The 24,472-nt window shown below is 36.6% G+C and overlaps 1 protein-coding gene across 6 annotated transcripts in view; it reads left to right on the forward strand.

Moving 5' to 3' along the window:
* The window catches only part of hivep1 (HIVEP zinc finger 1), a 61,566-nt gene extending 50,238 nt beyond the window's left edge, over nt 1-11,328 (forward strand). For all 6 annotated transcript variants that reach the window (XM_039819928.1, XM_039819929.1, XM_039819925.1 and 3 more), the window contains 6 exons: nt 427-6,233; nt 6,329-6,462; nt 6,580-6,755; nt 7,473-7,574; nt 8,183-8,715; nt 9,620-11,328. In XM_039819928.1, the coding sequence (XP_039675862.1) occupies nt 427-6,233; nt 6,329-6,462; nt 6,580-6,755; nt 7,473-7,574; nt 8,183-8,715; nt 9,620-10,738 (7,871 nt within the window). In that variant the 3' untranslated portion in view covers nt 10,739-11,328. The remainder of the gene's footprint in view (nt 1-426; nt 6,234-6,328; nt 6,463-6,579; nt 6,756-7,472; nt 7,575-8,182; nt 8,716-9,619) is intronic.
* The last annotated feature ends 13,144 nt before the right edge of the window (nt 11,329-24,472 follow it).

Consider the following 24,472-nt stretch of genomic DNA (forward strand, 5'->3'; position numbering starts at 1 on the left):
TGCTAAAGTGTTGATGCAAATTAGGAATACAAATCAAATTAAATATTACTAATGTTTAATTGACAGTTATATAAATGACTAGTCAAAACAAGACCAAGTGCCATAGCTTTGGTTGTTGGTGGCCTCTCTATTCTCCACTATCTTACTAATTTGGAAATGGGCACTATTTTTAAACCAAATGACAAAATTTCTAAAAGGTTTAACCCCAAATACAACAGGCTAGAATTATCTGCAGTCTATAGTTTTAAATTAAATGCTATTAGTTTAATAAGCTAAAAAGAACATTTTAACAATTCAGCACTGGAATTTATTTTCTCAGAGGGGACTTTTGAGCTTAATCTGCCCATATAGTAAAGTGTTGGGAGAAGTTTGGAGACAGATGGTGTTGTTGTACCAACTGTGCATTTCTGTCTCTTTCTCCCACAGGGATATCTGAAAGCAGTCAGAGAAATGCAGATAACATAAAAGGCCTGAAGAGGAAAAAGGTTGTTGTAGAGAATCATCTAGAGAAAATTCCAAAATCTCCGGTGAAGAAGCCCCTGCAGTTGAAAACATCTGAAACTGCGCTCCACGGAACATCGTCCAAGGAATCTACACCTTCTTCTTGCTGCTCCTTCGCCAACAGACCTTCCCACAATCCTTCAACATCACCTAGTGAGAAAAGAGACCCACAATATGCCCAACCAGTTGCAGCATCCCCACACAAGGGGTCACCTTCCACCGACACTGAAAGGCTAAAGCAGGAAGAAACGTCTTCTAGACCACCATCACTTGAGCCCACTGATGGTGAGGAGGGCTCGTTGATTAAAGTGTCTCAGCCCAAAGACAGCAAGAGCCAAAATCCCAGCTTTGAGGGAGATCCTTACCACAGCAGTGCTTCACTTGATGTTCTACTTAAGGCCATGGAGCCTGATTTTAGTACACTGGCTGACAGGAAAAACTCCTTGCAGGTCACAACCATTGGAAAACCAGCATCTGCCCTTAATGCTCAATCAAGTGGTGAATTAACAACAATGCCAGCTGTCAATGTTGGTCTCCAGAACCAACCTTCCCATATGCAGACTTATTATATTGACAAGCAAGGCAACTTTATTGGCATTTCAGCACCACTACAGGGAAACGTGCAGACATCTACACAGGGTACTCCCATGCAGTCCTCTCCGCTCGCTACACCGCATTTTATGCGTGTTGCTTCAAATCCAGAAAAGCCCAGCTTGCACATGAGCTTTAATACCGGACCATCCACTATAACCCATGCACCTGTTCCCTCAGGCTCCAATGCTTTGCCACAAAGCCAGCCGCCAGTTGTGCACACATGCCAGTCCCTCTCAGCAAGTGTTCCCAGCACCATTCAGGTCCCAGTCACACCTGGCAGCAACCAAGTTCAGATGACCACTGTAATGAATTTTAGTGGTGATCAGGTTTTTAAGGACCAAAAGCCTAAGAAGCCCGGAAAGTACGTTTGCGAATACTGCAGTCGGGCATGTGCAAAACCCAGCGTGCTGCTCAAACACATCAGGTCTCACACAGGAGAAAGACCATATCCCTGTGTTACTTGTGGCTTCTCATTCAAAACCAAGAGCAACTTGTACAAGCACAAGAAATCACATGCCCATGCTATAAAACTGGGTCTCATTGCACGCTCTGAATCTGGAGGTGGATCGCTTTCTCAAGAATCTGACAAAGCCCTAGGAACACATTCAGAGGCGGAGGAGAGCGGTGACAGTGATGAGGATGGTAGCACTGCAGACTTGGACCCTGATTCATCACAAAGCAGTGTCGCAGCTTTATCTGAAAATAGTTTACGGAGTGCAGGTACAACTCAAGCAAGCCACGAGGAAGTGGACTCATCAGCTGTGTTAGAGTTAATTAAACCAGCCCCAGATCAGAGGACGCACGAGCCCAAAGGGACAGCTGCACTTCCAAAAGTTGTTGTATACCCAGTTAATGTCTCCCCTCTGAGGGCAGATAGCCCAAGAGTTACATGTGCAGCACCTGAGCAAGCGGCTGCACAACGGCAACGAGAGTTCCAGACTGCCAGCATGAGATCAAACTTGACAGTCTTGTCATCTCTAAAAGAGGTGGATGGTACAAATCCCTCACTCGATACTGTAAGCGAAGATGAAGACCAACAGTGCAAGTCTCCACTCTTGGGTGGACATGCTCAGCTTCAAAGGCAACAAGCAACAGACTTCTCTCAACAGCAGCAGGTTAAGTGTCTACTAAGTCCTCGCAGTTTGGGAAGTACAGATTCTGGCTACTTCTCACGTTCTGAAAGCGCTGACCAGGCAATGAGTCCACCCAGCCCATTTGTTAAGATAACTCCACCAGTGGACATTGACATTGCCAAGAATACTCTTCCCCATGTCCCTCATGCAGTTGCCACAGTAATGCACGTAGCAGCTGAGCAAACGTCACAAGCCACAGAAGGACAGATGCGTCCACCATTAGAAGTCAAAGCACTTTCTCTGGAAGAACGCATTTCAAAGTTGATATCTGATAATGAGGCAGTTGTTGACAACAAGCAGCTGGACAGTGTAAAGCCAAGGAGGACATCTCTCTCAAGGAGAGGTAGCATAGACTCCCCTAAATCATACATATTTAAAGACTCTTTTCAGTTTGATCTTAAACCAATGGGAAGAAGGTCAAGTTCCAGCTCAGACATCCCCAAGTCCCCATTCACTCCTACAGATAAATCAAAGCCAGTATTTCTTCTCTCTGTACCTTCTCAATACCCACCAATGGATTGTTTGCCAATAACAAGAAGTAATTCTATGCCTACTACACCTGGACACTCTGCTCTTCCCCTTAATGTTGCCCCCCTCCCCCATCCTCTGCGAATTTGTCAATCATTTGATGACAAAATAAGTTTGTTTAATGATGATGTATTTTCATCAGCCCCATCGACCCCAAATCCAGCAATACATTCTCGTACCTTAGTCAGACAAGCAGCAGTGGAGGACTTTACCACAAATGAGGGGCATGGCCTCCCTACTGTACGCTCCATGGATGAGGGATATCATGGTCCAAGCAGTTCCACAGAGCTGATGCAAAGAAGCAGATCTTTTGAGCACAGTCAGGACAGAAACAGAAAGCCTCAGCAGAATAAAGGCACAATGTATGAGTGTGAAACATGTCGTAATCGCTACAGAAAGTTAGAGAATTTTGAAACTCACAAGAAATTCTATTGCTCTGAGCTTCATGGTCCAAAAAACAAGCCGATTATGGCTAAAGAAACTGATCAAGATGTTTTTCACGTTAACATAATGCAGCCCATAGTCCCTAGATCAACTAGTGGTTCAGGAATACTTGATCAACAGACATCAATTAGGAAGAGAAGGAAAATGAAAAGCGTTGGCGATGAGGATGATCAATCGCCCACTGACACCATTCCACCTTGTTCAGTTAGTTTTGAGCTACCAACAGCTTTGGACAGACAGACCTTTACTCAGCATGCTGTAATAGTAGACATACAGCCCAAAAACAACCAGCCAAAGCTAACTCAGATTCAGCTCGTAGCAAGAGGTAATAATACTTCAGATTCCAGACTGTCACCAATACGAGAGACCCAGATCAGCACCTCTCCTAAAGGAGACTTGCAAAGGCAAGGCAGTGGTACTTCAGTCATTAGACACACCAACTCTCTCAGCAGACCCAATTCATTTGAGACGGAATCGATTGACAGGGCCTCTCCTGTTGATATTTTGGAGAAGGATCCCCTCACCAAACTCAAAACGGATGCAATAATAAATGTCTCAGCCGACCGCTACCATGAAAACATTTCCAAACCCAAGAGTGCTGACTATGGAAATCAAAGTAAGGAACAATGCACTGATGGCTCCATAGCAGCAGCTGGTGAAAACTCTACTCCTGTCAATCAGTCTCGTTTGGTTCGTCAAAATAACATCCAAGTTCCTGAGATTCTGGTCACAGAGGAGCCTGACAGAGAACATGAAACCCAGACTACTGAGCCAGCAGATAAGCCTGCAGATCAGTTCAGCTGGCCTCCGAGAAGTGAGAGTTTGTCGAAGTTACCAGCAGAGAAACTTCCGCCAAAAAAGAAAAGAATTCGTCTAGCTCAAATGGACAACTCCTCAGCTGAATCCAGTTTTGAGTCCAGCCTCTCGCGAAGCCTCAGCAGGGACAGTAGTCTTTCTCGTTGTTCCAGCATCTCAGCCTCTTTTGACAGAGATGAGACATCTAGGTCAGAGAGTCCTTCTAGAGGGGAGTGTGTCAGCAAAGTTCCAGAGCCTCAAGGTTTGCCAACAGCCTTCAACACCCTAGGTGTGCCTGGAATGATGAGACGTGCCGCATCTGAACAGATCACCTGCACTCAACCCTCTGTGGAGATTTCATGTGACTATCGTAGCAAGTCCTTTGACTGTGGCAATGTATCTCCCAGCAGATCTCTCTCACCTGCTGGCCAGCCAAAAAGTGGACAAATCTTCCAAGTTGCCCAGGTGCCACTTATTGAAAGGAGGCGGGGGCCATTAGTTCGCCAAATGTCTTTAAAGATAGGCCCCGAGAGTCAGCAACCGGTTCGTAAAGCTGTCATACCTCTAGATAAACCCCCCATTACAAATGTTAGCTCTTTGACGCAGAATAGATCCCAGCAGATTCACATTGCCAATAGGCGCACCATGGCTCAGCCTTTTATTCTGCATACTGGAGAAGCACCCTTGCACAAGAATGAGCAAATTGTGCAAAGCATTCATTTGGGTAGCCTAACCCAGCAGCCTCAAGTCCATGGCCTTCCACACCCGTGGCATCAAACATCAAGGGTTCAAATATGCCAAAAGCTACAACAACCGCTGAGCCAGATCTTAGTTTGTCGCGAGAATGTCCAAAACAAACCAGCCGATTCTGAAGAAAAGAAAAGTTTTGTGCCCAAATACCAACTGCAGTGTCCTGCTCTGAGAGCAAGCCAAACATTTTCATTCTCCAGCACACAGGGAACTCAGACAGCCTTGCCAGTTTTAACAATACCTATTGCCAATCCAGTTTTGAGCATTTCAAAATCGTCGGATGTACTCCAAAATGTATATGTTGGTCAACACAATCAACAGGCCTCAGAGATTAAGACACAGACTGTTGTTTTGTCAGGTGTACAGCAAAGGGACCCATTTGGTCAGATCCAAGCAGGTGCTATACCATTGCCACAAATCCTCATAACTCATGAACAGATGCACCCTGCTCCCTCTGTGTCCAAAAAAAATAGCTTATCATCCACTCACAGTGTAGAGAGTGATAATCATGCTGTATCAACTGCAAAGAAGGATGGGACTCAAATTCAAACAGTTAGCGCTCATAACCATACTGGAGAAAGAGCACCTTCTACTGGATCTTTACATTGCACAAAGAAACTGGCATCAGTAACTCTATGCCCACAGCAGGAACCCACTGCCTCAAGTAAACGAATGCTGTCACCTGCCAACAGCTTAGACATCTACATGGAAAAGCACCAAAAACGGGCTAAGGATGAGCATGGTGTGGCCTGTCTAACCGATGGCAGGTCAGTCAATTATCTTAATTGCAAGATGTCAGAGGTTACCAGGCAGCGGAAGCTAACACTTGTTAGGCAGGTTTGCACAACTGAACCGGTTGACAGTCCTATTGAGACTGAAGCCCCACCTCTGCCGCAAGTTACAGCAGATGGGGAGAAGGACTCACAGGCTACTGATGATGTTAAGCCTATGTCACCTGACAGTGCTGGGCTAAAGAAAGACACAAGCACTGTTATTCATGAGGAGGCAGGCCCTGCACGGAATACTACACTTGGTAGCCAGGGCACCTCCATGTCAGCTAATAACACTCTAAAGCCCCAAGAGAAAGTTGAGGAACACAGATGGACTCCTGCCAAATCTCCTATTAGGCCATCCAGTTTCCACGGTGGCCAGGTGAAACTGACCACATCTGTGTCTGTGGTTAACACAAAAGACAGTAATCGCTTGTCTTTTCCCAGCCTGAAGACTGCCACCACTTTTACATGGTGTTTCTTGATGAAGAGGAAACCTCTTCATGTTCCACAGACTGACCTGAAGACTTCAGCATATGCTGTCTGGACTGTCAGCCCCAACAACCACAACCCTCTTGGGTTGCCCACCAAGGTGGTCATGTCTCTGTTTGACTCCAAGCAGAGCTCCAAGAAAATACACTACACCTCGGCCATAAGAACAAGCGGGAAATCTGACATCTTGTCTTACTCAGGCAAGCTAAAAGACGTCATGCCCAGGGTAAGATTAAATGCAAAGTTTTTTTTTCTCTTATATTGCTGCCTTGTTTCTTAAATCAAATCAATAAATGCATCAATCACTTCGTCTTTCTGCAGGTGCCAATAACCCAGAAGTCTATATCAGTTGAAACCAGAAATAAAGTGCAACCGGAAACTCAGGCCAGCAACGAGTCAGACAAGGACGTGGCATCTAAAACAGAACCAAGACGGGTCAAAATATTCGATGGCGGGTATGATTGAAAACAATTAATTAATTGTATAATATAATTTGAAATTGTATTTATTTGGTTTTATGTATTTGTCTTCCTGTCTTACGTGTGTGTCATGGTTCTATTGCAACCCCACAGATACAAATCTAATGAAGAGTATATTTACGTCCGTGGGCGTGGACGCGGTAAATACATCTGTGAGGAATGTGGGATCCGTTGCAAGAAGCCAAGCATGCTACGCAAACACATCCGCACCCACTCTGACGTCCGGCCATACCACTGTGTCCACTGCAACTTTTCTTTCAAGACAAAAGGTTAGAGCTCAGTAGTTGATCAGTTTTCAAAGCTACAAATCTAAAGCCACTGCTCCCTTACTTGTTTATTTTACATATGTCATGATATGATAGAGGTATAGAGAAGTGTAAGAGTCTCGAAACTTTCACAATAATCAATTCTGCAAAATCAAATAAATACATAAAAACCATTATACAAAATAATTTGGATTGATCTCAGGTCACGAAAATATAGTACATGTAATGATCCAGATGTTACCCATGTATGTGATTCCTCAAAATCTAATCTTTTAAATATGTGGTTCGAAATTACTGGAAACATATACACCATGATGAATATTGTGCCAAAAATTGTAATACAATTTTGTTACACTGATCTTACAACTGAACATAAAATTAGTTTTAACACATCATTTACATCAGAGATGATATATGTGTAATAGCCTTCAACTGGTACAGTTCAACATCTTCCTTTTATAAAATTGAAGATGTTGTTTCACCATCTCCTAAACCAAGACAGTATGATTCACCATTCTTTATCGAACTTGCCTACCCACGCCACACTGCAGAACAGTACTCGGTGTCAGTGCAACCCACGTTCATTTAAAATTGTCTTTATCAGTTACTCACCCTTTACATACAGCTTGCCCAAAGACCACATTTTCTTACATAAACTCCTTCTGTGCAATTGTTTGAGCTCCACCCACCCGCAAGACCTCACTACCTCTCTTCTTACAGGAAATCTGACCAAGCACATGAAATCCAAGGCCCACAGTAAGAAATGCATGGAGATGGGGGTTCCTGCGGGTCTCATTGAGGATCAGGATGCAGAGGACTCAGGTACAGTGCTTCACTGTGTAGCCTTATCCTACAGGGGAATACAGAAGGATACTTGTGTGCTCAAAATTTGCTTTCGTTCTAAACAACAGGATTGCCCTTCTTTTAATAGTTCTGTTAATGACATGAGATATAAAACACAGATTGTCCCCGCTTGTGCTCTGTTGCTATGTCGATCAATAGCTTTGCCATGGTCTAATTAGAAATTCTAAATGCAGATTCTTCCTCTGTTAACTCAAAGCGCATGTGGGCGGCATGCACAGCGTTTAGAAAGAGGAAATTGCTGCGTCTAATTTTAGAATAAAAAAAAAAAGAGAGAAGCTGCCTGAAAGCATTCTATGGTCCCAGTCTCTTAAGACCATATTTGTTTTTCCTCCTCTTCCTGTGATGGAGCAAAGGGCTGTAGGGTGGTCTAGGGTGTGAAATACTGCAGCAGGAGCAGAAAACATCACTGAATGTGAAAGAAACCTACATGATCATAGAGCTTTAATGAATGAAAATGGTTCAATACTACCAAAGAGCTTATATATTTTTATACCAGCTCTGATGACTAATATGTTCTGCAGAATACCAGGAATAGACTTCCTTCTTACGTATTCTCTCATCTACAGGAGACCGGAGTCAGGTGAGCAGCGTTGACCGTCAAGATTCAGATGGTGACGACTCCGATGGCCCTGACGATGAGGAGAATGATGATAACGAGGAGGAAGAGGAGGACAGCCAAGCAGAGTCTGGCCTGTCTACCAATCCTTCTGTCTCTGCCAGCCCTCAGCATATCCCTTCCAAAGAGGCTGAAGTCCCTCCTAGCACCCTCCTAGCCCAGATGTCAATCAGCACTGTCGCCCTTACTCTCTCCCAGCCTCCAGCTCCCGAATCCCACACATCAGACTCTGAATCTGTCCCCATGATGAGCCCTGTGTCCCTGAGCAAGCAGATGTCCATCTCTGGGTCCTGCTACGGCTCAATGCCCCTCCCATACTCTCCTCCGCCTGTTGCCATCCCATCAGACTCCTACACCTCAGACACAGAGTCAGTGCACATGATGAGCCCAGTGTCCCCATGCAGGCAGATGTCCATCGACTACCCTGACTTTGATGTGCCCCCTAGTCCTCCAGTGCCAAGCAAGAGCTCCAAGCTAGCCCAGGTGAGATCCAAGTATTGTCATTATGTCTCTCTCCATCTCCGCCCTTCTTTTCCTATCCATACCCTTACTTTAAATCCTGCATGTAAGGCACTTCAACAAAGTATATTTTATGCGTGAAAAGGTAGATATTGATGTGATAAAATACACTGTTTTTCAGCAGTGGACTGTTGAGATTTGGTACAAACCAAAACTTAAAATGTTTTTGGTATTGAGAAATATGTAAAATATAATCTGCCCAAGGTGAAAAGATCTGTGTGTGCTCAGTTCAGGTCTGGTATACTCCCTCTCCATACTGAAACAGGACGTTGGTCGGGCACTAGTGAGGAAGACCGACTGTGTTATTCATGTGAGCTCGATGAAATAGAAAATTAAGTTCATTTTGCTTTGTATTGTACATATTTTCATGATTTAAGATTGCAGTTATTTAACAAAGTTGAGGTAAAAGAGATGAGGCAGGATAAAGATCTGTTTGTTTGAACATAAAACGTTTTTATTTGCAAACCTTTTATAATAAGCATGGGCTAAAAGGAGGACTGCTTTGTATCGATGATTCTGTCTGGAAGTGACATTCCTGTTTGTTATTTCTTTAGTTTGTGTGTCTGTTGTTTTGTTTTATGTATAAAATGTTTAGTTCTAGTTTGACAATTAATGGGTTACAATATTGTGTTGTGGCTGTTGTAATGTAATATGTTTTCCTTATTCTTTATTTTGTGCAAAGTAGTGTATATTGTGTGTGGACATTAGACCGGAATCTGTGGATTAAATAACTTTTGTATCGGTGTCATGTAATTCCGTGTGGGATGACACGTAAATAAAATATCATATCATATCATTAACCTCTTTAAATCTTCTAGGATTTTGTCAAGAAATAAGACTGATTATTGAATTTTCTCCCTTTTCACAGGACACCTCTGGACCTCCTGCTGTGGCAGTCAGTGAATCGGGCATACCAGTAGACCGCAGCACTCAGACGTCCTCTTATGCCTCTCAAGGTCTCATGCACTTTCCCCCACAGGGTCTGGCCCAAACACCAGGAACAGACACCCAGACCCACCTGTTCAGTCACCTGCCCCTGCACTCCCAGCAGGCCTCTCGTTCCTCCTACAGCATGGTCCCAGTTGGGGGGATCCAGCTGGTGCCTGCTGGCCTGGCAGCTTACTCCACCTTTGTACCAATCCAGGCTGGCCCCGTGCAGCTCACCATCCCTGCAGTGAGCGTCATTCACAGGAACACAAGCCCGTTACCAGCTTCCAACACTCCACCACATCCAGAGGGTTTGCAAACCCAGCCTCTTGTGGTCCAGGAACCAATCAGTAGTGTTGTGCCCTGCTTCCCCTTAGGGCAGGTCACTGGCCTGCAGGCTCCAACAATACAGCCAGTAGGTCTGGAGACACTTAACCTCATGGGGCTGACTAACACAGGCCTGGCATCCACCCAGCTGCTGTCTCAGCAAGGGCTTACCCTCAATGCCACCCTGCAGGTTTTAGCTGCCAACCCCACCTCGCAAAGCAGCACCGGCCCCCAGACACACGTCCCAGGTCTGCAGATAGTTAACATCGCCCTGCCTGCCATCATTCCTTCTCTCAGCCCTCTGTCCACCCTCAGTCCTGTCCCTGGGTTCTCAGAGAGACAGGGCAGCCCTGAAGCTCCTGGAGTACAGCCATCTCAAAGTGAACATTGGCTGGGTTCTTTACGGAGTTGCATGCTGCCTGCTTCACCGCCCGCCCCTTTTAAGGTTAGCAGCTGCCCAGAAGTGACCTCAGGCAGCAGGCCTTGTACTGGAGGCAGCAGCAGAGCAGAGCTCACACTGACTGTTGAGAGGCAAGAAAAGGATAAATCCCCCCAGCAGCATCGGTCACCAGCTCCTGAGAGACGAGCAGACAGTGCTAAAGAGTCATCATTTGAAGGAGCCAGTCATCCTGCACCTCCAAGACCACTGCCAGTGACTAGTTGGCAGAAGGTAATTGATGACTATAATGAGGTATCCAGTGATGATGAAGACAGACTGGTCATTGCCACCTAAAGACCCCACATGAAAAGCTCTTCTTGTTCCCTTTTTGTAATTCTTGTCACTTTGTAAGACTGAAAACACTTTTTAGGGGTTTGTTTCCTTGCAAATCACCTTTCAAAGCACAGATGCTGACATTCATATTGTATGTGCAATCATAATTATAATAATGACCAATCATTTTCTTTCTTTTTTGTCAGCTCCAGACAATTTCCTTTTTGTACATGTTGTATAGACAATTGTGCCTTTATGGAGTTTCTTGTTTAGGAACCTGTACATAATTCCTAATAAATTCAGTGGTTGCTTGTGTTTATTTCAAAAAATGGAAGTAAAGAGAGGCATACAAATGGAGGATATCAATTTTATTTTGGAGGATTTGTCATTCATAAATTTATGGAATTATAAATGTTGTACTGGTATATGTACATTTCTATGGATTATAGGGCAATGTTTCTGTGTACAGATATTGTATTCAACTATTTATTATAATCCATCTAGTGCCCATTATGATTCATAAGTCCATAGGTATGTGCATTATGGTAGCTTTACATTGTTGTATCAATATTCTTAACTGTATCAGTAAAACTTTGTTTACAAACATTAAAGTGGTGTTGATGTATTTTTCTACGTTAAATACAAAACACATATTTCACTACATATTTTAAAGGTGGGCTGGACATTGATTAGATGGCAGATATTACGGTTAAAGTCATACAATACTTTAGTATGTTGAAAAAAAGTCTTTATAGTATGTCATAAAAAGCCTTAGTAAAATTTGTCAGGAAAAGCAGTAAGTCACAAAAAGTCATAATATAGTATGTCATGAAAGTCATAGTATAATTTGTCATAAAAAAACAGTATGTCATAAAAATGTCAAAAAAGTCCTAGTATAGTACGTCGAAAAAAGTCATAGTAAAGTATGACGAAAAAAATCATAACAAAGTCGTATTGTATGTTGAAAAAAGTTATAGTATAGTACGTCGAAAAAAAGTTGAAAACAATCATAGTATAGTATGTCGAAAAAAATCATAGTATAGTATGTCGAAAAAAGTTATAAAACAATATGTCGAAAAAAGTCATAGTTTAGTTTGTGATAAGTCATAAAAAGTCACAGTATAATATGTCGAAAGAAGTCATAAAAAGTCATAGTATAGTGCGTTGAAAAACAAATCATGAAAAGGTCATAGTATAGTATGGCAAAAAAAAGTTATAGTTTAGTACGTCGAAAAAGATAAGAGATGTTGAAAAAAGTCAAACAATAGTATGTTGAAAAAAGTGATAGTGTGGTATGTTGAAAAAAGTCATAAGAAAGTCGTAGTATAGTATATTGAAAAAGTCAAAGTATAGTATGTCATGAAAAGTCATAGTATAGCATGTAGAAAAAGTCATGATATAGCTTGAGTTGAAAAAGTCATACAAAAGTCGTTATATGTTATAAAGTATAAAGTGTTAGAATGTAAAAAACATAAAAAGGTCATAATCTATATTGAAAAAAAAAGTAATTAAATATGTCATAAAAGTCATAGTAAGGAAAATAAGTATATGAAAATCATAAAATGTAAAATTTTTATGTGTAATATGTTGAAAAAAATCATAGTATAGTATGTCGAAAAAAGTCATACAAGTCACAGTCTATCTAGTATGTCGAAAAAAAGTGATAAAGTCAGAGTATAGTATGTTGAAAAAAAGTGATAAAAATAGTCATTGTATAGTATGGCAAAAAAAGTCATAATAAAGTATGTTGAAAAAAGTCACAGTATAGTATGTCGAAAAAAGTCATGAAAAAGTCATAGTATAGTATGGCAAAAAAGTCATAAAGTATGTTGAAAAAAGTCATTAAAAGTCATAGTATAGTATGGCAAAAAAAAGTCATAGTATAGTATGGCAAAAAAAAGTCATAGTAAAGTATGTTGAAAAAAGTCATAATAAAGTCATGTATAGTATGACGAAAAAAATCATAAAAAGTCATAGTGTAGTATGTCGAAAAAAAGTTATAGTATAGTACGCAGAAAAAAATCATCATCGATATATTATATGTTGAAAAAAATCATACAAAAATCATAGTATATTATCGCAAAAAAAGTCAGAGTATAGTATGTTGGAAAAAGTCATAATAAAGTCATAGTGTAGTATGTCGAAAAAAGTCATAAAGTCAGAGTATAGTATGTTGAAAAAAAGTGATAAAAAATAGTCATAGTATAGTATGGCAAAAAAGTCATAAAGTAAGTTGAAATAAGTCATGGTATGTCGAAATAAGTCATTAAAAGTCATAGTATAGTATGTCATAAGAATTTATAAAAAGTCATAGTATAGTATGTTGAAAAAAATCATAGTGTAGTATGTTGAAAAAAATCATAGTATGAAGCTCAGCGTAAGATCTTACAGGAAGACTTCAAATTTCTTTTTTCATAGTATAGTATGTTGAAAAAAAATCATACAAAAATCATAATATATTATCGCAAAAAAAGTCACAGTATAGTATGTTGGAAAAAGTCATAAAAAATAGTCATAGTATAGTATGGCAAAAAAGTCATAAAGTATGTTGAAATGAGTCATGGTATGTCGAAATAAGTCATTAAAAGTCATAGTATAGTATGGCAAAAAAGTCATAAAGTATGTTGAAATGAGTCATTAAAAGTCATAGTGTAATATGTCATAATAAAGTCATAGTATAGTATGTCGAAAGAAATCATAGTATAGTATGTCAAAAAAAGTCATACAAAAGTCATAGTATATTATCGCAAAAAAGTCACAATATAGTATGTCGAAAAAAGTCATAATGAAGTCATAGTGTAGTATGTCGAAAAAAGTCATAAAAAATAGTCATTGTATAGTATGGCAAAAAAAGTCATAATAAAGTATGTTGAAATAAGTCATTAAAAGTCATAGTATAGTATGTTATAAGAAGTCATAGTAAAGTATGTCGAAAAAAGTCATAATAAAGTCATAGCATAATATGACGAAAAAAATCATAATAAAGTCATAGTATAGTATGTCGAAAAAAATCATAATAAAGTCATAGTATAGTATGTCGAAAAAAATCATAGTGTAGTATGCTGAAAAAAATCATAGTATGAAGCTCAGCGTAAGATCTTACAGGAAGACTTCAAATTTCTTTTTTCATCACTCCTGTTCCATGGCATTCACGAAAAAAATCATAGTATAGTATGTTGAAAAAAAGTGATAAAAATAGTCATTGTATAGTATGGCAAAAAAGTCATAATAAAGTATGTTGAAATAAGTCATTAAAAGTCATAGTGTAGTATGTCATAAGAAGTCATAGTGTAGTACTTAAAAAAACAAACAAAAAAGTCATACAGTAGTATATCAAAAAAAGTCACAGTATAGTATGTTGAAAAAAGTCATAATGAAGTCAGAGTATATTATGTTGAAAAAAAGTGATAAAAATAGTCATTGTATAGTATGACAAAAAAGTCATAATAAAGTATGTTGAACAAAGTCACATAGTATGTCAAAAAAGTCATGAAAAAGTCATAGTATAGTATGGCAAAAAAGTCATGAAGTATGTTGAAAAAACTCATTAAAAGTCATAGTATAGTATGACGAAAAAAATCATAAAAAGTCATAGTGTAGTATGTCGAAAAAAGTTATAGTATAGTAAGCAGAAAAAAAGTCGAAAAAAATCATAGTGTAGTATGTTGAAAAAAAATCATAGTATATTATCGCAAAAAAAGTTACAGTATAGTATGTTGGAAAAAGTCATAATGAAGTCATAGTGTAGCATGTCGAACAAAAATGCAATAAAGTCAGAGTATAGTATGTTGAAAAAAAGTGATAAAAAATAGTCATAGTATAGTATGGCAAAAAAGTCATAAAGAATGAAAAGTCATTAGTATGTCAGAAAAAGTCATAATAAAGTCATAGTATAGTATGTCGAAAAAAATCATAGTATAGTATGGCAAAAAAAGTCATAATAAAGTATGTCGAAATAAGTCATTAAAAGTCATAGTATAGTATGTCATAAGAAGTCATAGTATAGTACGTTGAAAGAAGTGATAAAAAGTCATAGTAAACTATGTCGAAAAAAATCATAATAAAGTCATAGTATAGTATGTCGAAAAAAATCAGTGTAGTATGTTGAAAAAAATCATAGTATGAAGCTCAGCGTAAGATCTTACAGGAAGACTTCAAATTTCTTTTTTCATCACTCCTGTTCCATGGCATTCACGAAAAAAATCATAGTGTAGTATGTTGAAAAAAAGTCACAGTATAGTATGTTGGAAAAAGTCATAATGAAGTCATAGTAGTAGGTCGAAAAATGTCATAAAGTATGCTGAAATAAGTCATTAAAAGTCATAGTGTAGTTTGTCATAAGAAGTCATAGTATAGTACGTCGAAAAAAGTCATAAAAGTCATAGTAAAGTATGTCGAAAAAAAGTCAAAAAAAGTCATAGTATAGTATGTTGAAAAAAATCATAGTATAGTATGTTGAAAAAAGTCAACAAAAGTCATAGTATATTATCGCAAAAAAGTCACAATATAGTATGTCGAAAAAAGTCATAATGAAGTCATAGTGTAGTATGCCAAAAAAAGTCATAAAGTCAGAGTATAGTATGTTGAAAAAAAGTGATAAAAAATAGTCACAGTATAATATGGCAAAAAAGCCATAATAAAGTACGTTGAAAGAAGTCATTAAAGGTCATAGTATAGTATCTCGAAAAACGTTATAGTTTAGTATGTCGAAAAAAAGTCGAAAAAAGTCATAGAATAGTATGTTGAAAAAAATCATAGTATGAAGCTCAGCGTAAGATCTTACAGGAAGACTTCAAATTTCTTTTTTCATCACTCCTAATTGATCAGCTGTTCCATGGCATTTACTTGTCAGCAGACACTCGGATTCAGCTGTTTCATTGTTAGTTAAACCAATCAGATTCAGCCGTGTCTCACAGGCCAATCACAGCATGACATCCTGTTTTAAATCTTCTCTCTCCTCTGCGGTTGTCAGCTGTCGTTTCAGGAATAGAGTGTGTCCCGCCTCCTCCCCTTCAACCACCGGTCGTCTCACCCACGTACTCCGGGGATCGTCAGCTGAATGGCAATCTTGATTGGTTCCTGGGTGCCTTCATCACCACCACCAGTGTCTATGTTTGGGTTCACTACCCCTTTTATAACATAGCCATAGTTTAGTTTGTGATAAAAGTCATAAAAAGTCACAGTATAATATGTCGAAAGAAGTCATAAAAAGTCACATTATAGTATGTCGAAAAAAGTCATAGAATAGTACATTGAAAAGAAATCATGAAAAGTCAGTACAGTATGGCAAAAAAGTCATAATAAAGTATGTTGAAAAAAGTAATAAAAAGTCATATAGTATGTCGAAAAAAGTCATGAAAAGTCATAGTATAGTATGTCGAAAAAAGTCATAGATAGATAGATAGATAGATAGATAGATAGATAGATAGATAGATAGATAGATACTTTATTGATCCCAAGGAGCAATTCAATGTCCCAGTAGCTTACAGACATGACACACAAAATACACATACATCATAAACAAGATGATAAAATAAGAAATCCACATGAATAATATGGACAATAAAAGAAAATATACTAAATAAAAAATCCACATGAATGTACTAAGGGATGTATAAGCATGAGACGCTTGCAGCGACAAGGCAGGTAAGCTGCTCTATCATATAAAGTCATCGTATACTATGTTGAAAAAAGTCATTAAAAGTCATAGTATAGTATGTCAAAAAAGTAATTGAAAAGTCAAAGTATAGTATGTCATAAGAAGTTACAGAACAATATGTCAAAAAAAGTCATAGTTTAGTTTGTGATGAAAAGTCATAAAAAGTCACAGTATAATATGTCGAAAGAAGTCATAAAAAGTCATAGTATAGTACGTTGAAAAACAAATCATGAAAAGGTCATAGTATAGTATGGTATACGTCGAAAAAGATAAAAGATGTTGAAAAAAGTCAAACAATAGTATGTTGAAAAAAGTGATAGTGTAGTATGTTGAAAAAAGTCATAAGAAAGTCGTAGTATAGTATATTGAAAAAGTCAAAGTATAGTATATCATGAAAAGTCATAGTATAGTATGTCGAAAAAGTCATGATATAGTTGGTTGAAAAAAGTCATACAGAGTCGTAGAATAGTATGTTGAAAAAAGTCATAGTATAGTACTTAAAAAAAACATTAAAAAGTCATAGGGTAGTTTATAAAAAAAGTCATAGTATAATATGTTGAAAAAAGTCATATTATAGTATGTCAAAAAAGTCATAATAAAGTCAGAGTATATTATGTTGAAAAAAGTGATAAAAATAGTCATTGTATAGTATGGCAAAAAAGTCATAATAAAGTATGTTGAAATAAGTCATATAGTATGTCGAAAAAAGTCATGAAAAAGTCATAGTATAGTATGGCAAAAAAAGTCATGAAGTATGTTGAAAAAAGTCATTAAAAGTCATAGTGTAGTATGTCATAAGAAGTCATAAAGTATGTTGAAAAAAATCATAAAAAAGTCATAGTGTAGTATGTCGAAAAAGTTATAGTTTAGTATGTCCAAAACAAATCGAAAAAAGTCATAGTATAGTATGTTGAAAAAAATCATAGTGTAGTATGTTGAAAAAAATCATAGTATAGTATGTAAAAAAAAGTCATACAAAAGTCATAGTATATTATCGCAAAAAAATCACAGCATAGTATGTCGAAAAAAGTCATAATAAAGTATGTTGAAATAAGTCATTAAAAGTCATAGTATAGTACGTCATAAGAAGTCATAGTATAGTACGTTGAAAGAAGTCATAAAAAGTCATAGTAAAGTATGACGAAAAAGTCATAATAAAGAGTATAATATGACGAAAAAAATTATAAAAAAGTCATAGTATAGTATGTCGAAAAAAAGTCATAGTATAGTATGTCGAAAAAAAGTCATAGTATAGTATGTCGAAAAAAATCATAGTGTAGTATTTTGAAAAAAATCATAGTATGAAGCTCAGCGTAAGATCTTACAGGAAGACTTCAAATTTCTTTTTTCATCACTCCTAATTGATCAGCTGTTCCATGGCATTTACTTGTCAGCAGACAATCAGATTCAGCTGTTTCATTGTTAGTTAAACCAATCAGATTCAGCCGTGTCTCACAGGCCAATCACAGCATGACATCCTGTTTTAAATCTTCTCTCTCCTCTGCGGTTGTCAGCTGTCGTTTCAGGAATAGAGTGTGTCCCGCCTCCTCCCCTTCAACCACCAGTCGTCTCACCCACGTACTCCGGGGATCGTCAGCTGAATGGCAATCTTGATTGGTTCCTGGGTGCCTTCATCACCACCACCAGTGTCTGGACTCCATCGGGGGATATGTTTGGGTTCACTACCCCTTTTATAACATATGGATTCGATGGAGTCTAATCTCCAGAGACTTTGCACATTTCATTTTTTATATTTTGTCCTGTACAATAAACATGTTCATATTTGCAAGGAAGTCTCTCCTGATTGAAATAGGATGTTGAAAAAAGTCATACAAAAGTCATAGTATATTATTCACAAAAAAAGTCACAGTATAGTATGTTGAAAAAAATCATAATGAAGTCATAGTGTAGTATGCCAAAAAAAGTCATAAAGTCAGAGTATAGTATGTTGAAAAAAAGTGATAAAAAATAGTCATTGTATAGTATGGCAAAAAAAGTCATAATAAAGTATGTTGAAATAAGTCATTAAAAGTCATAGTGTAGTACTTTAAAAAACAAACAAAAAAGTCATAGAGTAGTATATCAAAAAAAGTCATAGTATAGTATGTTGAAAAAAGTCATAATAAAGTCAGAGTATATTATGTTGAAAAAAAGTGATAAAAATTGTCATTGTATAGTATGACAAAAAAGTCATAATAAAGTATGTTGAACAAAGTCATATAGTATCTCGAAAAAGTCATGAAAAAGTCATAGAATAGTATGGCAAAAAAGTCATAAAGTATGTTGAAAAAAGTCATTAAAAGTCATAGTATAGTATGGCAAAAAAAGTCATAATAAGTCATAGTATAGTATGACGAAAAAAATCATAAAAAGTCAGTGTAGTATGTCGAAAAAAGGTTATAGTATAGGGCATCGAGAAAAAAAAGTCGAAAAAAATCATAGTATGTTGAAAAAAATCATACAAAAATCATAGTATATTATCGCAAAAAAAGTCACAGTATAGTATGTTGGAAAAAGTCATAATGAAGTCATAGTGTAGTATGTCGAAAAAAGTCATAAAGTCAGAGTATAGTATGTTGAAAAAAAGTGATAAAAAATAGTCATAGTATAGTATGGCAAAAAAGTCATAAAGTATGTTGAAATAAGTCATTAAAAGTCATAGTGTAGTATGTCATAAGAAGTCATAGTATAGTATGGCAAAAAAGTCATAAAGTATGTTGAAAAAATTCATAAAAAGTCATAGTATAGTATGGCAAAAAAGTCATAAAGTATGTTGAAAAAATTCATAAAAAGTCATAGTATAGTATGGCAAAAAAGTCATAAAAAGTCATAGTATAGTATGGCAAAAAAGTCACAGTAAAGTATGTCAAAAAAAGTTATAGTTTAGTACGTCGAAAAAAAGTCAAAAAAACTCAGTATAGTATGTCAAAAAAAGTTATAGTTTAGTACGTCGAAAAAAAGTCGAAAAAAGTCATAGTATAGTATGCCGAAAAAAATCATAGTGTAGTATGTTGAAAAAAATCATAGTATAGTATGTCAAAAAAAGTCATACAAAAGTCATAGTATATTATCGCAAAAAAGTCACAATACAGTATGTCGAAAAAAGTCATAATGAAGTCATAGTGTAGTATGTCATAAGAAGTCATGGTATAGTACGTCGAAAAAAGTCATAAAAAGTCATAGTAAAGTATGTCGAAAAAACTCATAATAAAGTCATAGTATAGTATGACAAAAAAAAAATCATAAAAAAGTCATAGTATAGTATGTCAAAAAAAGTTATAGTTTAGTACGTCGAAAAAAAGTCGAAAAAAGTCATAGTATAGTATGCCGAAAAAAATCATAATAAAGTCATAGTATAGTATGTTGAAAAAAAGTGGTAAAAAATAGTCATAGTATAGTATGTTGAAAAAAATCATAATAAAGTCATAGTGTAGTATGTCGAAAAAAGTCATAAAGTCAGAGTATAGTATGTTGAAAAAAAGTGATAAAAAATAGTCATAGTATAGTATGGCAAAAAAGTCATAAAGTATGTTGAAATAAGTCATTAAAAGTCATAGTGTAGTATGTCATAAGAAGTCATAGTATAGTATGGCAAAAAAGTCATAAAGTATGTTGAAAAAATTCATAAAAAGTCATAGTATAGTATGGCAAAAAAGTCATAAAGTATGTTGAAAAAATTCATAAAAAGTCATAGTATAGTATGGCAGAAAAGTCATAAAAAGTCATAGTATAGTATGGCAAAAAGTCACAGTAAAGTATGTCAAAAAAGTTATAGTTTAGTACGAAAAAAAAGTCAAAAAACTCAGTATAGTATGTCAAAAAAAGTTATAGTTTAGTACGTCGAAAAAGTCGAAAAAGTCATAGTATAGTATGCCGAAAAAATCATAGTGTAGTATGTTGAAAAAATCATAGTATAGTATGTCAAAAAAGTCATACAAAAGTCATAGTATATTATCGCAAAAAAGTCACAATACAGTATGTCGAAAAAAGTCATAATGAAGTCATAGTGTAGTATGTCATAAGAAGTCATGGTATAGTACGTCGAAAAAAGTCATAAAAAGTCATAGTAAAGTATGTCGAAAAAACTCATAATAAAGTCATAGTATAGTATGACAAAAAAAAAAATCATAAAAAAGTCATAGTATAGTATGTCAAAAAAAGTTATAGTTTAGTACGTCGAAAAAAAGTCGAAAAAAGTCATAGTATAGTATGCCGAAAAAAATCATAATAAAGTCATAGTATAGTATGTTGAAAAAAAGTGGTAAAAAATAGTCATAGTATAGTATGTTGAAAAAAATCATAATAAAGTCAGAGTATAGTATGTTGAAAAAAAGTGGTAAAAAATAGTCATAGTATAATATGTCGAAAAAAATCATAATAAAGTCATAGTATAGTATGTCGAAAAAAAAACCCTGTTTGGGTTCACTACCCCTTTTATAACATATAGATTCAATGGAGTCTAATCTCCAGAGACTTTGCACATTTAAATTTTCATATTTTGTCCTGTACAATAAACATGTTCATATTTGCAAGGAAGTCTCTCCTGATTGAAATAGGATGTTGAAAAAAGTCATACAAGTCATAGTATATTATACGCAAAAAAGTCACAGTATAGTATGTTGAAAAAAATCATAATGAAGTCATAGTGTAGCATGTCGAAAAAAGTCATATTATAGTATGTCAAAAAAAGTCATAGTAAAGTCAGAGTATAGTATGTTGAAAAAAAGTGGTAAAAATAGTCATTGTATAATATGGCAAAAAAGTCATAGATAGATAGATACTTTATTGATCCCCAAGGGGAAATTCAAGGTCCCAGTAGCTTACAGACATCACACACAACATACACATACATCATAAACAGGATGATAAAATAACAAATCCACATGAATAATATGGACAATAAAAGATAAGATACTAAATAAAAAATCCACATGAATGTACTAAGGGATGTATAAGCATGAGACGCTTGCAGCGACAAGGCAGGTAAGGTGCTCTATCATTTAAAGTCATCATATAGTATGTCGAAAAAGTCATAAGAAAGTCAAAGTATAGTATGTCATAAGAAGTTAAAGAATAATGTCGGAAAAAGTCATAAAAAAGTCATTAGACAGTATGTCGAAAAAAACCATAGTTTAGTTTGTGATAAAAAGTCATAAAAAGTCACAGTATAATATGTCGAAAGAAGTCATAAAAAGTCACATTATAGTATGTCGAAAAAAGTAATAATTAAGTATGTTGAAAAAAGTAATAAAAATTCATATAGTATGTTGAAAAAAGTCATAAAAATGTCATAGTATAGTATGCCGAAGAAAGTCATAAAAAGTCATAATATAGTATGTTAAAAAAGTCATAAAAATGTCATAGTATAGTCTGTCATCTGAAGTCATAGTATAGTACGTTGAAAAAAAGTCATAGTATAGTATGTCGAAAAAGTCATAAAAAAGTCATACAAATGTATGTCAAAAGAAGACATAATATAGTATGTCGAAAAAAAATCATAGTATAGTAGGTCATAAGAAGTCATACTGAATGAATGATTGATGAATATTTTTTCATTATTGTGTCATCCATACAATAAAATATGCCCAGCACACACAGTCAAGTCATAGTATTGTATGTCGAAAAAAGTCATAAAAAAGGCATAGGATAGCATGTCTCCACAAGCCATATTATGTCAATCAAAGTCATAAAAAGTCATAGTGTCATGCATACAATAAAATATGCCCAGCACACACAGTCAAGTCATATTATAGTACGTCAAAAAAAGTAATTAAAAAGTCATAATATAGTATGTCATAAGAAGTCATAGTATAGTATGACGACAAAAGTCATAAGTCATAATATAGCAGGTCGATAAAAGTCATAAGAACTTATAGTATAGTTTGTCATAAATATTCATAAAAAGTCATAGTATAGTATGTCAAAAAAAGTCATAAAAAAGGCATAGTATAGCATGTCTCCACAAGCCATACTATAATGTCAATCAAAGTCATAAAAAGTCATAGTATAAGTATTTTGGAAAAAAGTCAGTATAGTATGTCACAAAAAGTCATAGTATAGTTTTTCGTAAAAAGTCATTGTATAGTATGATGAAAAAATTAAGACTCACTGGGATTAAAAATCTCTTTTGAAGAGTGTCCTGGCCAAGAAAGGCAGCAGTACAACAACACATACACACAAACACAAAATGCACAAAAACATAAAACAACTGAATCAGCAAAGTATATCCACAATCCTAAATACATCAGGCAAAATATCTACAGCCAGATGTGGCTGCCTCCAAGTCAATCAACATCCTCTTAAAAAACAACCAATGAGAACAGCTCATTAAGTTTCATGGATTTCTGTAATTTGTTCCAGGTAGAGGGAGCAGCAAACTTAAACGCCTTTTTCCCCAGTTCAGTTTTAACTTTTGGAACAGACAGAAGGACAAAAGATCCTGGGAACAAAGTCCCAGGATACCATTTACACTGATATACAGTAGGTCAGAAGGTAGGATGGAAGTAGACCTAAAACAGCCTTGTATATAAAGATATGCCAGTAAGTCACTGTTTGTACAGTTCATAATGGTGAGTGAGGGCTTTAAAACCAGTGATGAACCTCAGAGCTCCATGGTACACAGTGTCCAGTGAATGTAAACTTTGAGACAAAGCATGCATGTATAAAACATCACCATAGTCAAGGACAGAGATAACCGTGGCAGCGACCAGCTTCTTTGTAGTTTCGGACGAAAGATGAATTTGATTCTGAGTTTAAGTTTTAATGTTTTTTGCCAGCTGCTGAATATGATGTGTAAAAGAAAAGAGATTTGTCAATTAAAATACCAAGATATCTGTAATCTGGAGTATATATAGTATGTCGTAAAAAGTCATTAAAAAGTCATAGTATAGTAGGTCGAAAAAAGTCTGTATAGTATTTTATAAAAAGCCATAACAAGTCATTGTATACAGTGCTGCTTATGAGTTTAGGAACCCATGCTAAAGTTGACTAAAAAGAGGAATAAAAAAAAAAAAATCATCTTTTGGAAATTGATCTTAATGCCTTAAAAAATATTGGAAAAATCCAACCTTTAAGGACACCAATTTTCTTTGTGAATGAATAATTTATTGTAAATAAATAAATGTTCTTCCTTAAAATACAGGCGGCATAAGTATATGCCGCCAAGGTCCTTTGCAATTCCCAGGCTTGAATCACACTCAGAGACGTTGAATTTAGTAAAAATGATCTTTATATTTTTCTTTTCATTTCACTCAGCAAATGTACATTTCCATTAGGCAAAAATAGACAATCAGATTTCAACCAGTCTATAAAGAAAGGGGCTACAGTCTTTACCCTTTTCTAATTGAGGGAGGAGAGAAGAGGGCCAGCAGCACGCAGCGTCCACTCTGCTTTTCCCGTTTGGACACTCACACAACGCCAGTGCGCCGATCTGCCAAACATCCACGGCTGTCCTCCGGCTCCAACTCCGCTGTCCTGCCCCTCTATCTGTGCTCCGTCTTGCACTCCTGGAGAGCCCTCCAGCTCTGCTCCAAAAACCTTTTTCTTCTCCGCCCCCGCTCTCACGCCGCTCCTTTCTTCTGCTCTCCCCGTATCATTTAGCCAAATGCGCTCCTGGTGTGTTCGAGCGCATTCCAGGTTCCTCCAGCATCTCTCCTGATCATGAGATCTGCCTCAGGTGCGCTGGGAGGAGTCTTCAGTTCTGTGCCAGGCAAACCACAACACCACACTATATACAAAATAAACCACCACTCTATATATACACACACAAATCATAAGAAAACAAGCTGCCTGGCTCCACTTTGTGACATATACACACCCCTATGTTAAATTCCCATAGAGGCAGGCAGATTTGTATTTTTAAAGGCCAGTTATTTAATGACTCCAGGATTCTATGCATCCTGATAAAGTTCCTTTGGCCTTTGGAATTAAAATAGCCCCAAATCATCACATCACATCACACCCTTCACCATACCTAGAAATTGGCATGGGGTACTTTCCATAAAATCATCTCTCAGTGCAAATCAAACCAGCTATTAGGCTAACTGAAATAAAACCATGGGTGGAGGGCCATCAGGAAGCAGCTAAGAGAAAGAAAG

Source organism: Perca fluviatilis, chromosome 13 (genome assembly GCF_010015445.1).
Source record: "Perca fluviatilis chromosome 13, GENO_Pfluv_1.0, whole genome shotgun sequence".
Classification (NCBI taxonomy): Eukaryota; Metazoa; Chordata; class Actinopteri; order Perciformes; family Percidae; genus Perca; species Perca fluviatilis.